Raw genomic sequence first — 19,441 nt, forward strand, 5'->3', positions numbered from 1 at the left:
TTTAACCTATCAACTTCTACAACGACAGATGGAAGTTTGTTCCAGCAATTAACCACCCGCTGGCTAAAGGCAAATTTCCGCACATCTATTCTACATCTGTCCTTTCTTAATTTGGACTTATGTCCCCGTAGGTTGGTAATCTGAACAAGTGGAAGGATCCCATCAGAATTCAGCGTGCTCAACCCATTCAAGGCCTTATAGACCTCAATCAGATCACCGCGCAGGTGCCTAGTCTCCAGCCACTGCAATTTGCAGAACTTAAGCCTCTCTTGGTAAGAGAATCCCTTCATTCCCCTCACCAATCGTGTTGCTCTTCTCTGTACACGCTCAAGCAAATCTACATCCTTCCTAAAATGAGGCCTCCAGACCTGTACGCAGTACTCAAGGCGTGGCCTGACCATTGCCTTATACAGAGGGACAATCACCTCCTTTTCCCTGCTAGCAAAATTCCTATATATCATTGACAAAACCCCATGACCCGCCCTAGCAGCCTGTCTGCACTGCTCAGAAAACTTCATATCTGACTGCACAATTACTCCCAGGTCTTTTTCATTTTCTACCACCTTAAGTGTAGTACCACACAGTTGGTACGTTTCTCTGGGGTTATTTCTACCCATATGCAGTACTTTGCATTTGTCAAGGTTGAACTTCAGTTGCCACTTCTTAGCCCATCTGCCCAAATTATCTAGATCCTGTTGCAGTAGCACACTGCCATTACTGTCATTAACAACCCTGCCAACCTTTGTGTCATCTGCAAACTTCGACATTAAGCCTGATATACCTTCATCAATATCATTGATAAATACACAAAACAACAGTGGACCCAACACCGAACCCTGTGGGACTCCACTAATAACATTAGTCCACGAAGAGCAGCACCCATTGATTACCACCCTCTGTCTTCTCCCACTTAACCATCCTTTTATCCATTGTAGCAACTTACCCTTAATACCATTCTGCTCCAATTTGTACAGTAGTCTTCCATGCGCAACAGTGTCAAAAGCTTTCCTGAAATCCAAGTATATGATATCAAAATTATTTTTTGCATCCAGTTCCTTTGTGACCACATCATAATAACCAATCAAATTTGTCAGACAAGACTTTCCCTTAACAAACCCATGCTGTGTTTGAGTTATCGCTGCAGTCTTGTCTAGATGATCCTGCAATGCATCTTTAACCAGCGACTCCATTATTTTACCCGGAACAGAAGTTAAACTAACTGGTCTGTAATTACTCGTGTCACCCTTCGATCCACCTTTGTGAATTGGGGACACATTTGCACATCTCCAGTCCGTGGGGACCTCCCCTGAGTCCAAGGATGCTCTCATAATTATGGCTAAGGGTTTGCTTAGTTGCTTTGCCGCCTCCTTTAAAATAACTGGATAGATCCCATCCACCCCAGGTGCCTTTCTTATGTTTAACTTCAACAATTTCTCCTCCACTTTGCTCTCAGTTATTACAAAATCATTAAGCACACTGTTACAATTTGATAACCTTCTTCCATTTTCAAATTGTAATAATTCCTCACGTGTGAATGTAGATGCAAAATACTCATTCAGTTTGTTTGCTATCTGAGCAGGATCATCAACAGTCGAACCATCGATGTCAAGTGGTCCAATCATATTCATCCCCTTCCTTTTAGAGTTTATATAAGTAAAGAAATCCTTGCTGTTTTTCTTAGCATCTTTTGCCAAAGATTTCTCGTAATCCGCCTTCGCCTGCCGAACCTCCTTTGTGACCTGATTACAGACTAGCTTATATCTGCCACAGGCTTCTGCGTCACCTGATAATTTATATGCATCCCATGCATTTTTCTTCTCTGTCACGAGTCTCATTAGTTCATTTGATAACCATTTAGGCCTAAACCTTGAACGATATTTCTTAATCGGTATATAAAGTCTAGTAGCTTCCACGATTAATTCTTTGAATGCTTCCCACTTAGAATTTACTGTTTGTAACATCGTCAGTTGATCCCACTGTACAGAATTTAAAAACTGTCTGAGACCACTGTACTCCCCTTTACGGAAGCAAAAACCCTTTCCTTTACCCCTGACGGTAGTTACCTCTTTGAGTAAATCCCACTTCAGCACACTGTGATCACTGCCACCTAGTGGTTCCTTTATCTGCAAATTCTTAATACACGAATGATCACTGCTGATAACCAGATCAAGAGTGTTACTTTCTCTGGTTGCCTCTCGAACATGCTGCTGCAGAAAACAATCATCCAATAACTCCACAAAAGTCTGACTAGTGTGTGAGTGACCAACCCACAAGTTCCAGTCAATATCTGGGAAGTTAAAATCCCCCATTATAAGACATTCTGATTTACTGGCCCACTCTATTTCTCTGTACAATTGTTCATTGTACTCATTCAAGTCATTAGGCCTATAACACACTCCTACTCTTATTTTTCCTTTCGCAGTGCTTATCTCACACCAAACTGACTCAACAGAGCACTGTTCATCTATATTAACTGGGTGCACTTCCTTTGATTTTATGTTTTTCTTAATTAACAGCATAACACCCCCTCCCTTTCTGTCCTGTCTATCCTTTCTGTACACATTGTACTCCCCAAATTCCAGTTCTGCATTCCTTATATCTTTGTGACACCACGTCTCTGCTATCCCAACAATATCCGCCTTTGATGTCTTGACCAACACTTCAAATTCATCAAATTTATTTACTATACTTCTAGCATTGGTATACATGCAAGCATACATGCTCCTATGCCTATTCCCTGTTACCCTAACACATCCCATATACCCAACTATTCCATGATGACTGCCATCCGTCCCTGAAACCCCCAACACCCCTCGCTCCAGGTCGCTTCTTATTCTAATATGAAGCCCTGCCCATGTTTTTCATGGTGGAAAATGTTCACAGCACTTTAAAATTCATTGTTTTAGGTTTCATTTTATATTAAATCAGTGACCACGAATACAGAAAACCACAAATAGCAGGGGTTTACTGTATTTATTTATAAGCTAGCAGTAATACTGCATCATCTGACAGGTAATGTAGGAAAATATTTAATTCTGTGACTTACTGGTTGATGATTACAAATTCGTATTGCCCCCTAAGACCAAAACTATGCAGATCTTTGAAGATGCCAAATTTCCAAGTTGTGTCATACGCTTTCTCCATGTCAAAGAACACCGACATCAAGTGTTCGCGTTTTAGGAAAGCATCCCGGATGGATGTTTCCAATCTAATAAGATGGTCCAAAGTGGACCGGTTCCTTCGGAAGCCGCACTGGATGTTGGAGAGAAGGTCGTTTGATTCTAAGTACCATATTAAATGAGAATTAACCATTCTCTCCAGGATTTTGCAGACAGCTAGTCAGAGCAATAGGACGATAATTGGTAGTGACTTTTGGATCCTTTCCTGGCAAGAACGATTGCCTTGCGCCAGGAATCCGGAAACTGCCCTTCAGTAAAGATTCTGTTATATAGAAAGAGCAGATAATCCATAGATTTTGGTGAAAGATGCTTAATCATTTCATAATGGATGCCATCTGGTCCAAGAGCACTTGCTTTGGAAAGAGCGAGGGCTCTTTTCAGTTCCTGAATAGTGAAATCCCCGTTGTAGATTTCCCCAATGAGGGAAATATGATGTCAAAGAAAGAGGATGTGATTCTGTTGCATGATAATATGAGGTGCATTCAATAAATTATCTACGCATTTATGATTTATCATGTTCCTACATATCTCAATTTGAATCATACTAATTTTGATTCCACTATGTTTTTAGATTGTGCTGCTGTAACCATTAGCTTATACAGCATCAGGCCCCAAAAAAAAAAAAAAAAAAAAAAACTCTCCCATTTCACCCATCCATTCGGTCCAAAATTCTGTCCACTTCTTCCTTGAATTACAGATGGAAGTTTGTTCTAGCAATTAACCACCGCTGGCTAAAGCTATAAATTTCCGCATGTCTATTCTACAACTGTCTTTCCTCAATTTGAATTTATGCCCCCTCAGGTTTGTAATCTGAGTAAGTGGAAGAATCCCATCAGAATTCAGTGTGCTCAACCCATTCAGGGCCCTGTACACCTCAATCAGATCACCTCTCAGGTGCCTACTCTCCAGATGCTGCAATTTGCAGAACATAAGCCTTTCTTGGTAAGAGTACCCCTTTCTCTCCTCACCAATCTCATTGTCCTTCCCTGCACTCGCTCTAGCAACTCTACATTCTTCCTACTCACGGTGTGGCCTGAATATTGCCTTATACAAGGGGATAGTCATCTCCTTATCCCTGCTAGCAAAATTCCCATACATCATTGACAAGACCCCATGACCCAATGCAGACAGGCTCTGGCAGCCTGTCTGCATTGCTCAGAAAACTTCATATCTGACTGCACAATTACCCCAAGTCTTTTTCATTCTCCACTACCCTTAGTGTAGTACCACACAATTGGTACAGTTCTGAGGTTATTGCTACCCATATGCAGTACTTTGCATTTGTCAATATTAAACTTCAGTTGCCCCCTCTCAGACCATTTGCTCAACTTTTCTAGATCCTGTTGCAGTACTGTGCTATCATTAACAACCCTGCCAACCTTTGTATCGTCTGCAAACTTAGACATTAACCCTAATATACCTTCATTATCATTGATAAATATATAAAACAACAATGGGCCTAACACCCAACCCCAGGGGCCTCCATTAATAACATTAGTCCATAAAGAGCAGCATCCATTGATTATCACTCTGTCTTCTCCCACTCAACTATCCTTTTATCCATTGTAGCAACTTACCCTTAATGCCATACTGCTCCAGTGTGAACAGTAGTCTTCCATGTGCAACAGTATCAAAAGCCTTCCTGAAATCCAAGTATATATCAAAATTATTTTTTGCATCCAGTTCCTTTGTGACCACATAGTATCCAATCAAATTGGTCAGACAAAACTTCCCCTTGACAAACCCATGCTGTGTATGAATTATTAATGCTCTCTTGTCTAAATGATTCTGCAATGCTTCTTTAACCAGTGACTCCATTATTTTCCCTGGAACAGAAGTTAAACTAGCAGGACTGTAATTAGTCATGTCACCCTTTGATCCCCTTTGTGAATTGGAGAAACATTTGTACATCTCCAGCCCACGGGTACTTTCCCTGAGTCCAACGATGCTATCATAATTATGGCTAAGTATTTGCTTACCTCCTCTTTTGTAGCATCATTCAGTCATCAAGTTTCTCCCCAAAGAAGGAAATGAGCCAAAGGCATTCATGAAAGGATGGTGGCTGTGTATGACAACAGTGCACCTTCAGAGTACCAGTTGAAATTCTGGTCAAAACAATTCAAGTGGGGCAGAGAATCCATCAAAGATGATCCATGTCCAGGAAGGCTTGCAGCAAGAACTCCAGAAATGTGCCAAGCTGTGGAAACCCTTGTGCTGAATGACACACAATTAAAGGTATCCAAATCTATAGGGAATGTGACATATCCGAGAGAACAGTTATAAGCATCCTCTATGAACATTTGGAGATGACTAAGGTCAGTGCAAGGTGGGTCTGCAGATTTCTGACCCTTGTGAAGAAGAAATTCAGAGTAGTGTTCAGGATAATTTAGAACTTAATGAAAGGGATCCCGAAACGTTCATCTCCAGAATTATTAGCATTAGTAGAGACATTTGATGCAAGAAAGCAAGCTTATGCAGCATCAGCAAAAAAAAAAAAACCCTCTGTTCATTCGAAATACCTGTCCAGCTGAGCCTTAAACTTATTTAGGCAATCAACTTCCACGACAAGGGATGGAAGTCTGTTCCACCAACCAACCACCCGCTGGCTAAAGGCAAATTTCCGCACGTCTATCCAACATCTGTCTTTCCTTAATTTGAATTTATGCCCTCTCAGGTGATTATTCTGAACAAGAGGAAGAATCCTATCAGCATTGAGCATGGGCATTATGGGTGATGGAACATGGGTTCATCACCCGTAAGGGGGATGGATCCCGAGACCAAGCAAGAATCAATGCAATGGAAGAGCAAGGGATGTCCCAACCAAAAAATTTCGGACACAACCTGTGGCTGATAAGATTATGGCTACCATATTTTGGGATGCTGGGGGAATTTTGTATATTCTCTACTTGGAACACAAGCAAACAGTCACTGGGGAGTCATATGCATCCCTACTGTACAACCTAAGGGATGCCATAAAGAAAAATGCCGTAGAAAACTTTCTAAAGGCGTGCTGCTTCTTCAGGACACCACACCAGTGCACAGGCTATTCCTGCTGCTTTGAGAGAGAGAGAGAGAGACTGTGACTTTACAGATTCAGATCTAAATTTACAGTATACATTTACAGTCCGGATCTATCCCCCTCCCCAACCCCAGTGACTATTTTCTGTTTGACACTCAAAGAAAACTTGCGTGGATTTCATGTCGATAATGATAACGAACTGAAGTCTGCTGTTTCTGCGTTCTTTGATGGACAGGACAAAATTTTATTTGTCTGGTATTTCCTCATTGCCAACAAAATCAGATTTTTGCCTCTGATCTCATTTCCTTCATAGGTAGGTAGATAATTTACTAAACCCCCCTCATACCAGATCTTTTTCCTTCAGACTCTTGATTATATTGTTCTTTAAAATGGAATCTTTCTGGTAGGGATTTCAAACACAGATGTGTATGTTCAACATAACGTGCAACATGGCTATTTGAGATGAGCTTTGACTTTCAGAAGAGTACAGATAATCTCATCTCACAAGGAGACAAATGCCTTATAATAAACAAGGTGAATATGTTGAAAAACAGTAGATATGCAGCTCAGCTTAATTTCATAATGGTATGATTAAAATGCTTCTTAACAAATCAGTATTACCTTACTTTTTCAGGTTACACTCTTATTTTGTAATGAATTTAATACTTTATTTCCTTGATGGCACCCTTCAACTTCTTGTGTCCACATAAGCAAAAAAAAAAAAGGTTTGACAGCACTGATGTACAAACTTCCAAAATAAAAATATGAATTTCCCTGAAAATAAAGGTGTGGCCAATCTCAGAAAAGGAAATTTGGAGTTATAATAATAATATCAGAATCAATATCTGCTGAGGTAAAAAAACCTGCTTGTTCATTCAAATTCTTTTATTTATTTTTTATTATTATTATTTATTATTTATTTTTTTATGTAAACCCCAAACACGAGAGGTATTAGAACCTATAGTACTTAGTACTGTGCTTACCTTAAGATTTTATTTCTCTTAATAAGTACAGTGTGTGTGGAAATAAAGCACTTAAGGAATAATGAAAACATCATTACGAAAATATTTCCATTAGTGGCAGTAGGCCTGGTAGTGCAATTAAAGAATATGGTGAACAATGGTATGGCAGGTGCAGAAGGGTTAAAATTAAAAGCTTCTGAACAATAGTTTAATTCCTCTATTACACCATAGGCCGAAGGAGTCAGAAATTATGATATCTACTTTCACAGTACACTTCTGAAAGCACCACTGGGAAAGGCAAATCTTGTGCTTGTAGAAATTATGCGCAATATTTCTGGCTGCTGTTGAAATATGGGGAGCTATTACAAAGGAATTTGTAACCGCTCCCTGCATACACACTTGAAAATTTTTTTTTTCTTCATTTACACTTTATTTATCATTATTATTATTAAAAAAAGTTTACTTATTTAAGTATTTCTTATCTCTATCCCATTACATTTTTTTTTATATTTCAATTCTGGCAAACAGAATGAGTTTTATTGCCATGTCAAGAGATGTGTGCCAAGGAAATAGTATCAGACAGTTTGACTAGGAAAAACCAATGTTTTGGTTAAGTTTCCTATTATTACAGTTGAAAATGGCAATTTATCATTATTTCCATGTAATTTGATCTTCTCAGGAACTAGCCCTTTACTTTTAATTTGTGATGAACCTGTCAAAAGATGGATTTTCAAAAGTTTTGAAAAATTAAGTTGTACTATATAATGAAATTGTGATATAGTACAGTTTCATGGTAGTTTTCCTCATAACACACTGTCTTAAGTCATGTGACATGTAAATTTTTTTGAGTTATTCACTGAAATGAATGACTCAAAAGATAAAGGGTTTGCATCAAATTATGTTGTTTCAAAAACAGCCTTTCCATAAACTGCATCCATCAAAATACAAACATTAGGGTGATTTTAAAACCCAAAGGTCGCTCATACTGCCTTTCTATCCAACACTTTCTGGCCAAAATTGACAGCACTTGATCCCCTGCTCACTAATTTTCCGGACATTGCTCGTTTGACTTCTTTTCTTCTTAAGATGAAACTGAAAGTCATGGGAAAGATTCCATACTTCCATTAATGACAGCATAACTAAGCTTGGTGCATTTAAGTCTTAGTAAATTTTCAAAAACCTTTGCAATTGCAGTTGTGCAAAAATTTCTTGTTAACAAGATAAAAAGATTGTAAATCAAGTAATTATTATACATAAGAATTGAAGCCTAATTTGTGTATGATCACCAGGGCCGTACTTATGAACATGCACATGAGGCACTAGCCTTGGTCCTTGCATGGCCTCTAATGTCAAATTTCAAAGTGATCTTTGTATTGCAATGTTTGTGTTTAAACAGATCGGTAAAAATAATGATTTTTTGCTGATTATATTTATACGAGATGCAAGTTCTTTCTTTTTGAATTCTGGACCATTGCTATCTTGAAAGGGGGACCCCGTAAGAGCTTAGCACCTCGGTTCTGAGAAGTACAGTCCTGATGATCACAAGAAATTACAGAGGGTCTGAAGAGTAATTTAAATGACAAATTTTGTAATTATTTTACATAGTTAAAAAAAAAAAAAAAAAAACCAGCTAATTTTACTTATTTTTCTACTGTCAAATATTTTAATTCAAGTAACAGATACCTCTTTTATTACAAACAATGTTTTTCAATAGACAAATGAATAAATGATGTTTGTTTGTTTTGGGTTTTATTGGCACATCAGTGACTAAGGCTATAATGCACGAATAAATGATATACACAAACCTCTTTTACAAAACTAAAATGTTACTGTGTGAACAGGGTATATGATACAAACCAGAAACCATAGTCAGGTGATAATGTCTTTAGTTTTTATTCACTAATGGCAAAATGCAGTAGATGGCAGTACAATCACAAATTTATTAGAAAAATCCCATCCTCTTGGTTTTGTTATCAATTAACAGCATATATATAATGCTGCAACTTGTATGGGTTCATTCTCATATAGCAACATAATGCATTACACACTATTGATCTTGACATGTCAAGCTCACAACTGGCATGTTGTATGGATTTCCCTGAACTCAGTGCTAAACGTCCTCAAACCAACTTTTACTTGGCTATTACCTCGTCTAGAAATTTTATTTGGCTACCACTTCAGTGTTCGAAATTTACACATAACAGCAGTGGCAGACTGCAGATCATTGAGCTAAAGTATGCACTTCTAAGGATTGGTCAAATTCTATGATTACAGTTTTCCAATTATGCTGCCATCTACAGCAGTACACACATTTTCTGGTTGGTGAATAAAAATTTGAAGATATTCTCTATCACCTGGTGTGGTTTCAGATTTGTGAACATCCTGTTCTTTACTGTATTAATAACTGTTTAATTGCAATTCTCAATTTAAATGAAGTTTGTTTAAATTGAGGATTTAAATTCCATCAATATCTTAAAAATACCTTGCACATAACTGTTAATTTATTTTTATGTTTGCAAGAACAAAAACATTTTCCAATACACAATGTACCAATATTTCTTACTGTGTAGGAAAAACCTCTACAATTTTATACTATTGACATTTATAGAATTCAAAAATAAAATTAAAACTTAAACCTTTCTTGGTAAGAGCCCCCAATTCTCTCCTCACTAATCTCATTGTCCTTCTCTGCACTCGTTCTAGCAACTCTACATCCTTCCTACTCACGGTGTGGCCTGAATAGGCCTCTTATAGAGCCCTATGCTCTATAAGAGGTATGATTAAAAGAAAAAAGTATTGCTAGATGTGTGGCATATTATATTTATAGAAAATATAATATAATAGCAGATATTTTCAAAAATATACACTATATTTTTGAAAATGTCTTGCACAAATGTTGCACTCCTATTTTCATACCATAAAGTAGAATAAAAATGCACGAATATAAATACAATATTATTTATAAACCTCACAAACTTTCATCAATGTGGGGATTCCTCTAGTAGATCTATCAGTTTTCAGAAATGGGATTTTCCACTAACTACATCCTATGATCTGTAACCCTCCCCTTTAGAAAGGAATAATTTAACCATGCTAAATAAAACTTAAGGCATGAAGGATAGCTAGAACCCTGTGCAACTTGGGATGGAATATATTAATTTGCATAATAATTTTATTTTTCAATATAATGTCCTTTGGTTCTACCCCCCCCCCCCCGCTCACATACAAGCTTTTAATGTCTTTTGACACGTTCACTGCTGAAATGCAGCATCAAAGTGAACTGCAATTTTTGTGCCATGGATGAATTTGCTTGATGCAAATATGCATCCATTCACAAGTGTGGTCAATAAATGAGCACTGTAAAAGGAACAGCAAATGAAATGAAACACTGAGCAATATCAGCACCTGAATGAACCATGGGCCATTGCATTATGGCTGGAATTTTGTTTAGTGTCGACTGCACCATCTAGAGAGAACTATAAAAGCTGAATGCTTGGTTCAAGGTTTTGTATGTTTCTTTGCTTATATTGAAGTTATTTTATCCAGTTTAGTATTTATCACAAAAACCATTGTTGAATTTTAATTCTTTAGCTTGTGAAAAACAAAAGATCATCCTGTGTGTGTGTGTGTGTGTGTGTGTGTGTGTGTGTGTGTGTGTGTGTGTGTGTGTGTGTGTGTGTGTGTGTGTGTGTGTGTGTGTGTGCGCGTGCTGATACAACTTTGTGTAAAGCGTTTTCCTATAAAATTTTACCTTAAAGGGTTTTCACAATGGATCCACAGCCTGGGACAACACTGATTGCTGGAACAAACTTCTTCCATCTGTTATTATGGAAGTTGAGAGCTTAAATAAATTCAAGGCAGGACTAGACAAACATTTAATGAATGGATTTTTTTTTTTGGTTGATGCTGTATAAGCTTGCTTTCTTCCATCATGTGCCTCTACTAATGCATGTTGACTTATGACATTGAATCAGCTCTTTATAGTATCTTATCTGATACTGAAATAGAATTCTATTCAAGCGATGCAGATTCTGAATCTCATTCACATGAATTGATGTTAGAATGCTACAAAGAACAGATGTGAGGTTTACTTGGAGTGAGATTCTTCACAGATGAAATCTATTTATCAAAAAGCAGTGCCCACTTTTTCCAGCACCAGAAGAATCTGCATACATAAGTTGTTATCGGCCTATATGAGAGCTTGAAGGACAGGTTGGATGCCCTCGAAGGATTAAAAGTGAGGGGCCCATCAAGCTCTCAGCTGCCCACACCAATGCCAGAGCTTGCACTTGGTCATCGCACAACGCAGCAGCAACCCCCAAGGCAGAGTCCCCCAGGAACTAGTAGGTGTTGGAAAATCTATTGTCAGGGAAACGGGAAACATGCTTTGTAAAAAGGATAGGTTGAACAGGACCAGGGTATGTCTGCCAGGGGCAAAGTTTGATGATGTTGTAGAGCGGATATCATCTTTTAAGGGCACAAAAGGTGATATAGTTGTACACGTTGGCACTAATGATATTAAGAGAAGGAGACCGGTGGAATTACTTAACAAGTACAGGTCATTGTTGAAAAAAAGCCGTGAATTAGGGCTGAATTTGAAAGTGTCTGCAATTCTGCCCAGACACGATAGGAGGGAGTATATGATGAGAGCCCTGTTGATCAATTCGGCCCTAGAAAGATTGTGCAAGGCTCAAGGGGTAGAATTTTTTTCAGCCTGGTCTGTACTTGTTAACAGGAGAGACTGCTTCTACAGGGATGGGATACACTTAAATAGAATGTTTGCTGATGCTATCGAGGCAGTGTTAGGTGGGTCAGAAAACTGCTAGATTGGGGGGATACAAGGACTAATAGATTAACAGTAGCCACTGGCAGAAGTGAAAGTGATTCTTGCACTGCTTCTATTGGAATGAGCAGCAGCCTGGAAAATAAGATGCAGGATATTTCAGAGACTGCTGGGAATCATTGGGGTACAAGTAAACACATGGGTTGTGTTAGGGTAGCTAAGAAAAAGAACAGGTGCATGTATACTTGCGTGTACACCAATGCTAGGAGTTTAGTAAATAAATTTGATGAATTTGAGGTATTGCTCAAAACATCAAAGGCAGATATTGTTGGGATTTCAGAGACGTGGTGTCACACAGATATAGGGAATGCAGAACTGGAATTTGGGGAGTACAATGTCTACAGAAAGGATAGACAGGATAGGAAGGGAGGAGGGGTTATGCTATTAGTAAAGAAATACATAAAATCCAAGGAAGTGAAGCCAGTCGACATCGCTGGACTGTGTGCTGTGTCGGGTCAGTTTGGTGTGACATAAGCATTGGGAGATCAAAATTGAGAGTAGGAGTGTGCTATAGGCCTAATGACTCTGATGAGTATAATAGGAAACTGTACAGAGAAATAGAGTGAGCCAGTAAATCAGAGATTCTTATAATGGGGGATTTTAATTTCCCAGATATTGACTGGAATTTGGGGGCTGGTCACTCACACACTAGCAAGGCTTTTGTGGATTTATTGGATGATTGTTTTCTACATCAGCATGTTCGGGGGGCAACTACAATACTCTTGATTTGATTATCAGTAGTGATTCTTCATGCATTAAGAATCAGCAGATAAATGAACCACTAGGTTGCAGTGATCACAGTGTGCTGAAGTGGGATTTACTCAAAGAGGTAACTACCATTAGGGGTAAAGGGAAGGGTTATTGCTTTCGTAAAGGCGACTACGATGGACTGAGACAGTACTTAAATTCTATACAGTGGGACCAACTGATGATGTTACCAACAGCAAATTCAAAATGGGAAGCATTCGAAGAACTTATCTTGGAAGCTACTAGGCTTTACATACCAACTAAGAAATATTGTTCAAGGTTTAGGCCTAAATGGATGTCAGATGAACTGAAGATGGATGTCAGATGAACAGAGAAGAAAAATGCATGGGATACATACAAATTAACACGTAGCACAGAAGCCTATGATAGATACAAGTTGATCTGTAACCAAGATACAAGTTGATCTGTAACCAAGTTACAACGGAGGTTAGGCAGGCGAAGGCAGATTACGAGATATCTTTGGCAAGGGATGCAAAGAAAAACAGCAAAGAGTTCTTTACTTATGTAAACTCTAGAAGGAAGGGGATGAATCAGATTGGTCCTCTTGATATCGATGGGTCAACTGTTGATGATCCTGCTCAGGCAGCTAACAAACTAAATAAATATTTTGCATCGACATTCGCACATGAGGAGTTATTCAGCGAGGGGAATGCCAGAGGTGTATTCAACTCTGGCAGTAAGCTAGAGAATCTTGTAATCTCTGTGAGTAAAGAGGAGGAGAAATTGTTGAAGATAAACACAAGAAAGGCACCTGGGGTGGATGGGATCTATCCAGTTATATTAAAGGAGGCAGCGAAGGAAGTAAGCAAACCCTTAGCCATAATTATGAGAGCTTCCATGGACTGGAGATGTGCAAATGTGACCCCAATTCACAAAGGAGGATTAAAGGCTGACACAAGTAATTATAGACCTGTGAGTTTAACTTCTGTTCCCAGAAAATTAATGGAGGCACTGGTTTAAGAAGCACTGCAGGATCATCTAGACAAGACTTCAGTTATAGCTTGGACACAGCATGGTTTTGTTAAGGGGAAGTCTTGCCTGACCAATTTGATTGGATACTATGATGCAGTTACAAAAGAACTGGATTCAGGGAATAACTTTGATATTATATACTTGGATCTTAGAAAGGCTTTTGATACTGTTGCACATGGAAGACTGCTGCACAAATCGGAGCAGTGTGGCAAATTGCTGCTATGGATAAAGGGGTGGTCGAGGGGGAGAAGACAGAGAGTGGTAATCAATGGACACTGCTCATCGTGGACTAATGTTATTAGTGGAGTCTCTCAGGGTTCAGTATTGGGTTTTCTGTATTTATAAATGATATTGATGATGGTATATCAAGCTTAATGTCCAAGTTTGCCGACGATACGATGGTTGGCAGGGTTGTCAAGGACACTACTGACACTATGCTGCTGCAACAGGATCTGGAAAGGTTGAGCAGATGGTCTGAGAGGTGGCAAATGAAGTTTAACATTGACAGATGTAAAGTACTACAAATGGGAAACAGCAACCCCAGAGCAACGTATCAACTCTGTGGTACTATACTGACAGTGGTAGAGAATGAAATGGACCTGGGGGTGGTTGTGCAGGCAGATATGAAGTTCTCTGAGCAGTGCAGACGGGCTGCAAGAGTAGCTCATGGTGTATTGTCAATGATATATAGGAATTTTTCTAACAAGGATAAGGAGGTGATTATTCCCTTGTATAAGGCAATGGTCAGTCCACACCTAGAGTACTGTATACAGGTCTGGAGGCCTCATTTCAAGAAAGATGTAGAGCTGCTGGAACGAGTACAGAGAAGGGCAACAAGAGTAGCGAATGGAACAAAGGGGTGCTCTTACAAAGAAAGGCTTAAATTTTGCGAATTACAGTGTCTGGAGACTAGGCACCAGCGAGGTGATCTGATAGAGGTGTACAAAGCCTTGAATGGTTTGAGCATGCTCAATGCTGATGGGATTCTCCCTCTTGCTTTGAATAATCACCTGAGAGGGCATAAATTCAAATTGAGGAAAGACAGATGTAGGATAGACGTGAGGAAATTTGCCTTTAGCAAGCAAGTAGTTGGTTGGTGGAACAGACTTCCATCCCTTGTCGTGGAAGTTGATAGCCTAAATAAGTTTAAGGCTCAGCTGGACAGGTATTTCGAACTAACAGAGGGGTGAAGTGGAAGTGGTTATTTATTTTATTTATTTATTTATATATTTTATTTTATTTTGGCTGATGCTGCATAAGCTTGCTTTCTTGCATCAAATGCCTCTACTAATGCTAATGCTAAAAGACCCTCGAAAACATAAGTGGCAGCGAATATGTAAAATTCATTAAAAAAACAATATATGCCTTGACCACATATCATTTGAAATATCCCACTAAAGTCAGAATGAAATTTTCTAAAAATGTCACTAGGATTCAAATGTGACTGTAGGGTGGGTGGATGGTTCAGCTGCTCATGAGTCATTAAATAATGTGAGTTAATTATTATAATGTTTTGCCTATTGTGTACAGTAATGTAGCTATATTATTTAAATGTTTGTAACTACCCTGTATATAAGTTGCAAAACACTCTTTGTAAACAGCAACATTGCTCTTTGAATAAACAAGACTTCGCTTTACATTACTAGTATATGATCAGTATAAAACAGAGCTACGATGCCCAATACATTCTGTTATATTTCAATATTTGTAGAAGAATAGGAGAAATTTACCTTTTCTCCAATTTTACCTCCAATTTCGTATGACACTCAGCAATTAAAATGAATATAAAATTAACACAAAATGATTACAGTAATAAAATAATTTTTTTTAATTTAAAAAGTAACTTAAATTTTGTAAAACGACTTTCCTTTTTTTTTTTTTTTTTTTTTTCAAAATTTGTTGAAACTTTTTAAATTAAAAAAAATATATTTTATTACTGTAATCATTTTGTGTTAATTTTATATTCGTTTTAATTTCTGGAGTGTCATAAGGAAGTGTTCCATGTATCATATTGAAGCAAATTTCTCTTATTCTTCTACAAATTACCAGTATATACATAGCTATTAAAAACTCTGACTTTAAATGAGTTTGGGCAACGAGTACACACACTTGAAGTGCGGATATGAACCCATATTTGAATATTTAATATATTTGAAATTAATATAAAATATACACATCAAAAATAAAGATTTTCAATACAAGATATTTGAGCAACAGATGCAAAATTCTTATGTAAACTTTAAAATGCACTTTACTTCATTAATTCTAACACAGTACAATATTAATTTTATGAAAGCTGACAACCTTTACTGGAGTAGATTCTGGAATTTCTCTGAGAATCAGTACACATCTCTTATAGCTCGGACGTACTTTCTCACCTGCGTCATCAACCTGAACATTTGGTGATTCTAAAAGAGTTAAATTAAAAGGTTGTATGTATGTGTGCATGTATATATAGTACAGTATAACCTCAAATCTAATACTTTGAAGATTATAAATAGAGTTGAAATATTCAGGGATAATGTGCTGGATTGGTCCAGCAGTATGGGTTAAAATTTTGGGGTAATATAATTGCCTAAGAAATAACGGTTGCAGATTCAACCATTATTTGGGTTTAGCATGGGTGTTTACATTGTCCAATATTTTTTTTTAACGAGATAAAAACAGTATAATATGATTTCAGCAATTCAAGTGGCTTAAAAACTAAACAAACTACCATATTGAAAGGGTTTATACACTGCAAGTACACAGTAATAATGAATATATTATATAAATATGTAAAATATATTAATTATCTATATACAGTGCTGTATTCATAAAATTAGCAGAAGATATACTATGCTATTAGGCTTATTAATTGAATTCCAGAGGGTATATGGTGTATACTCGTGTACACACACACACACACACACACACACACACACACACACACAAAGCAGAAAGAAATTGGTGTCTGGAAATTATTAAAAGAACAAAAAAAAAAAGAAAGAAAAAAGAAAAGTTAAATTAACTAGTCTATTTTTCCTATTCCCTTATACAGTGGATTACACTCAGAGAAACATTCAAAAGTGTTGGATTTTTGAAAATTTCAGATTATTGAGGTTTCACTGTAACAAAAATTAAAGTAAAATATAAAATAAGAGACGATTAAATGTCAAACGTCAGAAATATCTCTAGCAGCATAGCATTAAACATAAAGGACACAGTATAATAACAAATTTAAATAGAGGATATGGAAATAGAATTCGTTAAATCAAATGAGTGGATCAACAGATGGGGGGAAGGAAATGTGACAGTAGCCTAACAGACAAGATGTAAAGTAACAAAATTATACTGGGCCTGAAAAAAAAAATGAACTATTAATAAATATTACACTGCATTTAATTTATTAATTATTCTCAAGAAAGCAAACAAGAGTACATATTGTCATATATACAGAAGTACACATGGATGGAAAGGAAGGTTGTTCAACAGAACAGAAAGGATAAATGACAAAAGTTAGTTCTGAGTTTGGAGTCAGACAGTGAATGATTGCTGACTGGTTCATGCACATGATCAGATTGGTTTGGAAGCTAGTAGTGGAATTACAGAAGCCAATTCAAAAGATAAACAGTACCAATGAAAATATCTATTAAAAAAAGGGGGGTTTTCAGCATAACAAATATTCTATGAGACAGAGTGATTATAGACTTTATGAGAGACAGGTCACTAATTAACCTGATGTTCTCTTCTTAATAGAACCAAGGAGACAGAGATTTTGAGAGCAGTAGGAATATTCCATAGTAGAATAGATTTGAAATTTGTACAGGTTTGTCCAGGTAATGCCAAGAGTAAAAAAAGAAAACCCAGTGTTTTTTTTTTTTTTTTTTTTTTTTGCTTCTCTCCCCTTCAATGCAGAGGAAGCAATATTTGTGTTCTTATACCAAGAAAGATAAGATGTCATGGTAATTCCCAACAGAGATATGTTACCTTGTATAGCAACCCAAACATGTTTGATAACATCAAATATGGGTCCTACAATACACACCATGTATTTATGGTGGTGAAAATATTATACCACCAGGTACAGTAGTTTTGCCACTGTAGGAATACGCATAATTTATAATCTCACCACTTCCACTTTTTACAAACTGATATATCAATATCATACCAGCCAGCCCAGCACACAAAAACTGAAATTCTGCAAACTGAAGAAAATAAGATTATCATGTTCATTGCCACTTATTTTAGAGTTTGTGCATTTTATGCTGATGGTGTAATTAGTAATAGTATTCACCATACCGTGAAAGGAAGCCACAGGCTTTTTCTGCACTGTATGAGGGAAAAAAAATAAAATATATAACACCCCGAGAAGAGAAGAAAATAAAAATTATTTGCCTTCCTCCTCATACAGGCTGACCTATGAATTTATTCAAACTGTCAGCCTCAACTACTTGCAGGGGCAACCTATTCCAGGATTCTGGCTAGAAGGAAACTCCCTATAATATAATCTAAACCTTAACCCCTGTAACTTTGAATTTATGACCTTGTTCTGGAATTCTTTACAACAGTGAGAATTCTATCTTTATTCATTTTAATAATCCCTCTCATAGCCTATTCCAGCGATGAGAGGAAAGTAGTAGTGGCATGTGATGCAAGAAAGCAAGTGTATGAGCTTATGCAGCATCTGCCAAAAAAAAAAAAAAAAAAAAACACAAACCATTCCCTCCAAATGCCTGTCCAATTCCTCCTTAAATTTATTTAATCAATCAACTTCCACAACGACAGATGGAAGTTTGTTCCAGCAATTAACTACCCGCTGGCTAAAGGCAAATTTCCGCACATCTATTCTACATCTGTATTTTCTTAATTTGGATTCATGCCCACTTAGGTTCATAATCTGAACAAGTGGAAGGATCCCACCAGAATTCAGCATGCTCAACCCTTTCAAGGCACCTCATTTATACAAATTTATTCAAGGCAACACATTTATACACCTCAATCAGATCATCGTGCAGGTGCCTAGTCCGGAGCCACTGCAATTTGCAGAACTTAAGCCTCTTTTGGTAAGAGGATCCCTTTATTCCCTTCACCAATCTTATTGCCCTTCTCTGTACACGCTCAAGCAAATCTACATCCTTCCTAAAATGAGGCCTCCAGACCTGTACACAGTACTCAAGGCGTGGCCTGACCATTGCCTTATACAGAGGGACAATCACCTCCTTTTCCCTGCTAGCAAAATTCCTATATATCATTGAAAAAGCACATGACCTGCCCTGGCAGCCTGTCTGCATTGCTCAGTAAACTTATATCTGACTGCACAATTACTACCAAGTCTTTTTCATTTTCTACCACCTTAAGTTTAGTACCACACAGTTGGTACATTTCTCTGGAGTTACTTCTACCCATATGTAGTACTTTGCATTTGTCAATGGTAAACTTCAGTTGCCATTTCTCTGCCCATTTTCCCAACTGATCTAGATCCAGTTGGAGTAGCATACCATCTTTACTATCATTAACAACCCTGCCAACCTTTGTATCATCTGCAATCTTGGACATTAAGCCTGATATACCTTCATCAATATCATTGATAAATATACAAAACAACAATGTACCCAACACCAAACCCTGGTGAACTCCACTAATAACATTTGTCCATAAAGAGCAGTGTCCCTTGATTATCTCTCTCCCATTCAACTATCCCTTTATCCATTGTAGC

At 37.5% G+C, this 19,441-nt stretch overlaps 1 protein-coding gene across 6 annotated transcripts in view; it reads right to left on the minus strand.

Moving 5' to 3' along the window:
* The window catches only part of LOC150075760 (la-related protein 4-like), a 498,776-nt gene that overhangs the window by 234,343 nt on the left and 244,992 nt on the right, over positions 1-19,441 (minus strand). For all 6 annotated transcript variants that reach the window (XM_090387140.1, XM_090387141.1, XM_090387139.1 and 3 more), the window contains one exon: positions 16,048-16,151. In XM_090387140.1, coding sequence (XP_090243266.1) covers positions 16,048-16,151 — 104 coding nt within the window. The remainder of the gene's footprint in view (positions 1-16,047; positions 16,152-19,441) is intronic.

The sequence above is a fragment of the Mastigoproctus giganteus genome, chromosome 13 (genome assembly GCF_048544385.1).
Source record: "Mastigoproctus giganteus isolate SK-2022 chromosome 13, ASM4854438v1, whole genome shotgun sequence".
NCBI classification, from domain to species: domain Eukaryota; kingdom Metazoa; phylum Arthropoda; class Arachnida; order Uropygi; family Thelyphonidae; genus Mastigoproctus; species Mastigoproctus giganteus.